The sequence below is a fragment of the Etheostoma spectabile genome, chromosome 22 (assembly GCF_008692095.1).
Source record: "Etheostoma spectabile isolate EspeVRDwgs_2016 chromosome 22, UIUC_Espe_1.0, whole genome shotgun sequence".
In the NCBI taxonomy this organism is placed as follows: Eukaryota; Metazoa; Chordata; class Actinopteri; order Perciformes; family Percidae; genus Etheostoma; species Etheostoma spectabile.
The window spans coordinates 19,788,553-19,795,955 of NC_045754.1; the positions used below are offsets into that span (position 1 = coordinate 19,788,553).

Below are 7,403 nucleotides of genomic sequence, written 5' to 3' on the forward strand. Positions count from 1 at the left end.
CAAAACCCCACAGAAACCCTCATATAGATGCCATCAAAATGCTGTCTTACCTAGAAGTTTGCAGTTGTATGATTTCCACTAACTTGTCAAGTGGCAGTTTATTGTCCAGGCTAATATAGTATATGTAGTGAAGACTTTGAGGCAATATATTTAGAGGCGCCCAGGACCACCTCAACTGGCTCCTTTTCACACAAAGGAGCAGCAGCTCTACTCCAAATTCCTTATGGATGACTGAGCTTTTCACCCTTAGGGAGACGCCAACCCATTTTGCCAGCATGTACCCTAGATCGAGTTTGTCATGACCCAAACTTCATGACCATAGGTGAGGGTATGAACGAATATTGACCGTTAGATCGAAAGCTTTGCCTTCCAGCTCAGCTCTCTTTTCATCACAACGCTACGGTAAAGCTAATGCAAAACTGCTCCCACTGCTCTGATTCTCCAGCCAATCTCCCGCTCCAGTGTGCCCTCACTAGCAAAAAAATCCCTAGGTACTCCTTTACTTGAAGTAAGGACTCATATCCCACAAGGAGCACCTAAGATTAGTATCCAAATAATGTAAAATATGCTCACAATCTCCCCTTCTATTCCTGAGTTATGGTGTTGACTAAAAGCCACAGGTCTCACTGTGCACAAGCTAGCTTTTCGGGAACACCAAAAGGATTACTCAAAATCACTTACAGAGGCACGATCACAGTTCTACTCAAACGTCATCAGAAACAGTCCCAGAAACTCCAAGCAGTTGTTCTCCACCATAAATCATCTTCTCAAACCACAAACCCCCCCACCATGAGTTCTGTGATGGGCGCAGAGAGCACACCCAACGTTTTGACATATGCCACCGTGCTGTGGCCGCATGCTGCTTCGGCGTCCACTACGACCTTACTCTCGCGGCTATGCTGTCAAAGAGATGGGTCTGACCGACAAACAGCCTGCAGCAGTTGTCCCCTGGCTGGACAAGCGAGGTCAAGTAAGGCATGGACTTGTACTAAAGTACTAGAAAGGGTGGTGCAACACCTGAACACACGGGTTTCCTCCAGATTGTTGATCACAGACATGAGCATGTCCTGCTTGCGTTGTGCTGTTGTGTTGCCGAGAGTGTGATCCAGAAGAGGGATCACAGGAGAAGAAACCTTAGTGAAACCCCTCGTCGGACGGCAGTTAAGAGTCCTTTCTGATTCGCAAAAGAGACGAAACAGGTTCACCGAAGCTGCGTTGCTCACACACAACAAACACACAGCGGGATATGTGATTCTTCGTAAAAACCAACAAGAACAAACAAACAATAAGTTCATACTGAATTTTTGGATGACAAAACCATTATGTGACATTATTTAAAGTTCTCCAAAAATACCCTACAGTTTTTTGTCACAATCACAAAAATGTAGTATAAATTGTGAATTGAATTAGTGGAATTGTTAGGTCTTTGTACATCTGTAAAGTGTCTTGTAGAAACATCCTTGTTATGATTTGATACTATCAATAAAGCTGATATAGTAAAAGTGATAAAGTTAGATATGAAACCATGTCCGTCGTTCTACTCTCCCTCCTGTCCCTTTGAGCTCTTCTTCAGACACAGGAGAGGTGAGCAGCAACTTGCTGCCCCAACTGCGCATGACCTCGGGTGCACGTTGGGTGCTAGTGCTGTCAGGGTCGGAGCGTCCAGGAGAAAACTTCTTCATCGAGCCTCTGAGGGGAACAGCTACAACACGGACAACGAAAACTTCATTGGCATGCGGGAGAGCGTGTGGACCCTTCAACTACTACGTCAACAGCAGGACGCGGAACGGCTGCGTTGTGAGTCCATGTCAACATCCAGGACACTAGATCTCAGTTCAGTATTTAGAGAGCAACCCTCACAAACAACAATCATTTAACAGAATGCCAATGTTTTCTGTCGTGTGTGTGTGTGTGTGTGTAGGACTGTGGTATGACCTGGCAGATTAAAGTGATGGGCGCCAGTCCGTTACGGCGAATACAGTAAAAGCGGAGATGTAGAGTCTTGAAGAAAAACGGAGGAAGTGATGAGAAAATTCAGCATGAGAGGGAGGTGTGTATGTTTGTTTTCTGTATGTGTATGTTTCTTTACAATTTGTGCATAAAACATATTGTGTAGTGTTTGCGAATTTAGATTAAAAGCAATAACTCAAAGCAGAGCACGGATGACTGAAATGATCTGATCAATACCACATACACCCTTGCTGCCAAATGTTCATAGAGCCTAAAGTTGGATGACCGATGCACTGAAATATAGACCCCAACAAATGCACTTTTTTCTCCTACTTTCTTGATAAAACTACAGTGACCAGCACGTGAGGAACTTACTGAGACTGTTTAAACATGAAGTTTAAGATTAACGTCTTCATAGGATCAATGAGCTTAACTGGGAGCCATGGACAGGAAGTCAGAAAATATGAGAGAGCCACTAACATGTTGTCGTGTTGGATCGGGCATTTGGATTTGTTAGAATAAGGACACATATAGAGAAAACAGACCAACTTTGCCCTGTCCCAGATGTGCTTAAATGTCGTCCAACTGCAGCATAACGTCCAATTTTTCCTCAGTCTCTTTACACCAAAGTGGAAAATAACTGCCAATTACTCGAGTTAAGCTAAAAGAAGCAGCCACTGGAATACTGGGTTCCACTGAATGAGGTTATTTGTAAACGTCAACAATGTGTGTGTTATTATTAAGGAGATGAGCAGCCACTAGTTTGACAGCCAGATCCTGGGCGATTACATCACAATCCAAAAAAAGGTTACCAGTACTCCACATGAACCTAACACCTTTAATGCATAGAACTCTGAGCATTATTAAATATCAAAGTAAATCGATAGCATAGAAAAGAGATGAAAACCTGAACAGACACTGCAAGATGGTTGCTTGGACCCCTCCACAACTGCATGCGTCTCCTTTCTCGTTCACGACCTGGAGACCCCCTGGCCCAGAGGACAGAAGTGTAACCCTAGAAAGCACAGCTGGAAGAAGTTTGCACCCTTACCTTCGGCCCGAGGCCTGAACACAAGACTGAATACACCAAGACCTGGACTGGAGTTCAGAAAAACTTTGACTTTTAAAATAATAGCAATATTATTTTTACCATCAGAAAAATTTGACTTAATTTAGGTTGTTATATGACAATGGACTGTGGCATGCTTGTGTGTGTTGGGGTTGTGTGTGGTGTGTGTGTGTTGTGATTTGTCATGTGCGGTGTGCATGTTGTAGCCAGAGTAGTCGCATGGTGAGAGTGGTACACACAGAACGACGACTGAGGATGCGGGAGGTCAACAAGCCAACAACTTTTTACCACAGAACGCTTCAAACATGAAAACGTTTCCACACCTTTATGTTACATCTGCTTTGTTGCAGCCTGCCCAGTAGAACCTCACAGCTCATCAAAGACATGTTTTAACCTCACTTATCACAAAAAACAATAGAATCCACCCAGACTAGGTGGGGGACAGAGGTGAATTAAACGATAAGCTCTTTTTATGAAGATAAGAGCTTCTTTTGTATCCTCCCTACTTGGAGCACACGTTGTTAATGCAGTGCTGTGCCCCAGGTCACAACTACATACTCAATATCTAAGCAGGTTTTGTAGTGGTTGCTAAAAACGTCCTTTTTTAAATCAACAGATGTGGGTAAAATAGAACTCAGGAACAACAAATAGAAATCTTTTGAGACCAATTTTATGTCCTTTTGAGTTATTAGCAGTGGCATTTCAAGGTTGGAGTTATATTGGTATTTACCATGTATAACCAATAGTTTACGGTGGTAACAAAAAGGTAAAGTACAATAATCTCTTTTAATAGGAGCTTGAGACAGCATGACTGCGGGTCGGACTTCTTACTTTATCCTGTAAATAGAGGTTTTACTTACATCACAATGTGAACAAGAACATTAAAAAGTGTATTTCAAACAGGAGATCTTAACTATAAACCCATCACAAAAGAAGACAATTGTAACATTATACTGACTAAGAATTATTCAAGTCTTGCTGCCGAAGCATGCCCATGGTCACAGTACATTGAGTAAAAGTTTTGAGAGGGGAAATGTGCAGAATCAAAATTACCACATCACGGGCTTTAATCTTTAATATGGTTTTTTAGGGTAAAGGCATTCACTTGAGTGAATGGTAGTTTGTTTTCCAGTTCACAGGTACAACCTCCCGTGAGCACAGACAAAAGCATGTAGATTGAGTTGCAGCCAGGTCCTCGTGTTTTGACCTCTGTGTGCGGAGGGCAGGGTGGAAGTCCCATGTGAAAAATGAAGTAGTTCCTTGTGAGAGCCTGAGTGGACTTCTCTAACAGCCGGCGCGTTCAGTTTTCAGAACCAGATTTGGACATGATCCGGATATACCAACCGCTGGAGTAAAATATGTAATGTCACACTGTTTTATCATCATTACATCATTTATAAATCTGTAAATCGTTGTAATATGTTCGTGTGAGTTATTTTCGGTAATTTGCCTACATCTTAACAGGGTTGAGTCATGTCGCATACTACTGTTAGGCAATACTACGTATGTAACTGGATTGCCTTTTAAAACATGTTACTTTTCTTATCTACTTAAATTTTAAATGAAAGACAAAAACACCCATGTTATGAGACCAGTACTGTCTTTTAATATGACTTTCTGTCTGGGCACAAAAACTGTTGTTTACAATAAGGTCTAGCCATTCCTAAAACAGCTGGTCCTTCTACGTTTTTAAGCAATCAATTAGTAGGAAAGTGCATCTGTCATTCATGTCACCCAGTGCAACAGGTTGCTCAATGATGTGGTTTATTAGTTTTGGGACAACAAATGAACCGCCCCAGACTTGTACTTTCGATCGGGTACAATAAATAACACTGTTTGGAGGAAGAACAGACATTGAGAACTGCCAGGTAACGCCACCTTCAGTTCTGATCCTATTGAAGATATGCCAGTAACAAAGATTCCAGACATTCACTTTGGCTCGTACTGAGATAACACATTGTGTAATAATCAGAGCATTGTAGTTACGGCTTCAGATACAAGCAGTAGATGATAAGTCTGTTGGAGGACCTCAGCGTAGCCAGTGTGACTTGTGAGGTCTAGGATGGGTGGGAGGAGGTGTTGTTTGACTTTAGGTGAGACCCCAAAACAAGTAGGATGTAGTATTCTATGTGCACTGCCTAGACAGGAAGCTTATCGTTGTAGGCTATGTCCAGGTGGGAGTCTTCTTCATGTTGTACCCAGTTGGGGTTAAATGTCTCATCTCGACTCGTACGCCGCCGTTGACGGCAAAAAAGCATTATGTTTTGTTTTGGTCCGGTCATCCGTCGTCCAGCGTGTCCCCCGTGTGGCACAGACGTCCACTTGGACTCAGGAATAAACTGATTGATATTTGGAGTCAAGGTCAAGGCCACAGTGACCATCAACAAACACAGTTTTGGCAATAATTCAAGAGATTCTACGATGCAATTTTGACACACATATCACAAATAGGTAAAAAATAATAAGGGATGCATTTATAGTCTAAAAGGTCAAAGGCCAACACTGGACATTAAATGTTAGCAATACACTTTTCTGGCTTTTAAAATAATACATTTTTATTTGTAATGCATTTAATTTAAACAATCTCAAAGTGCTACAGGCAGGTCATAAAAAGCAGGTAAAAAACCAATGTAAAATATCTAGATAATGGCAACCACATTTTTGTGCAACTGTTGTAAAAACTCATAAGTTCTGCTAAAAAGAAATGTTTTTTAGTCCTTTTTTTAAAAGTCTCCAAAGTCTGTGTGCCCTTTAGGGAAAATTGGTCGGGAGGGCACTCTCCACGTCGAGGAGCGGCAGAGCAGATGGCCGATCACCGATGGTGCTGAGCTGTGAGTTCTGGGAATTAGGCGAGTGGTGAGTTGTTTGAGCTGAGAGGACGTGTTGTAGTGTGAGGGATGACGTTTTCTTTCAGGTAGAGGGGGGGGCATATTTCCAAGATGCATTGGTTTTGTGTGAAGAATTGAGACCTTGTATTACATCATTGCTGAAACGGGAGAGCCAATTGAGTGAGTGTGAATGGTGTGATGTGGTCGTACTTTCGCACTCTCATACAGGATCCTGGCGCACTGTTCTGGACTATTTGCAGTTCAGAGACTCTTGTTAGGGATCCCGATGAGAAAGGGTTACAGACTCAGTCTGGAGGAGACAAAGGCGTGGACCAGTTTTTCAGCATCACACAAGTTGATGTGTAACGAGTTTCTGCAATATTTGAGTGTAGAAGGAGGATCTGCAGAGGTTTTTGATATGGCTTCAAAGGTGAGTTGTGGGATCAATCTTACACAAGATTGGGACTGTTTTGGAGAGGGGAATGCTTGACAGAGATAGTTTTACGGTTATGGAGGATGACTGACTGATGTGAGGTGCCAACCAGGATTGCCTTGGTTTTGGAGCTGTTAACTGGAGAAATTGTGTTTCACCCCACCTTATTCTCTTCCAGACAGGTGGTGAGTGTTGAAGACGAGGTGCTGTAGTTGCAGTGGGTTGTGAGTTCATTTCACGTACAGTTTGTGTCATCGGCATAACAGTGAAATGAGACCCATGGCGGCTGATGACGGGGCCTAGGGGGAGGAGGTAAATGATGAGAAGGATGGGCCAAGGACTGACCCCTGGGGATTCGCAGAGTGACCGTGTGTTGCCGGGACCTTGCGCTTCCAATGAATGTACTCTGTTCTGGGTCCGTGAGGTATGATTTAAACCAGTTCGAGCTGTGTCAGTGAGTCCAGTGGTGGGTAGTCGGTTGAGGAGTATGCATGATTCACAGTGTCAAAAGCAGAGACAGATCGAGGAGCATGAGGAGGAAGGTGAGCCAGCATCAGCTGCCATTCGTAGGTTGTTTGTGACTCTGACCATGGCTGTTTCGGTGCTGTGAGCAGAGCGGAAACCAGACTGGAATTTTTCAAAGAGGTTGTTATGCTTGAGGTGGTTCTGAAGATGAGCGGCAACAACTTTTTCCAGTACTTTGGAGAGGAATGAGAGATTGGAAATGGGCCTGTAATTTGAGAGTGTCTCTGGATCAAGGGTAGGTTTTTTTAGAAGTGGTCTGATTATGGCAGTTTTAAGGGCAGATAGGAACATGTGCCAACTGGAGGGAGTGGTTTATTACAGTGGTAATCAGAGGGCTTAAGGCAGAGGTGTTTGCTTTGACTAGAGCTGTAGGAAAGGGGTTGAGGGCCACAAGTGGGGTTTATCCTTTGGATGATCTGTCTTGCAACTCTTTGCTGGGAGATTTCTGGAAAGCAGTTAGCGTCTGGGGCACGCAGGCTGTGAGTGGACAGTTGGGGCTGGCTAGTGTTGAGGCTCTGGAAGGCAGAGTGGATTGAGTCTATTTTGTTTTGGAAAAAGTCCAGGAAATGATTACATGCTCTTCGTAGTTTCTGTGGGA

At 43.3% G+C, this 7,403-nt stretch overlaps 1 protein-coding gene across 1 annotated transcript in view; it reads right to left on the reverse strand.

Annotated features, from left to right (window-relative positions):
• LOC116672596 (dynein regulatory complex subunit 7) overlaps nt 1-7,403 on the reverse strand; it is a 28,309-nt gene that overhangs the window by 6,431 nt on the left and 14,475 nt on the right. The window contains exon 7 of the mRNA XM_032504513.1: nt 1,542-1,702. Within this exon, the coding sequence (XP_032360404.1) occupies nt 1,542-1,702 (161 nt within the window). The remainder of the gene's footprint in view (nt 1-1,541; nt 1,703-7,403) is intronic.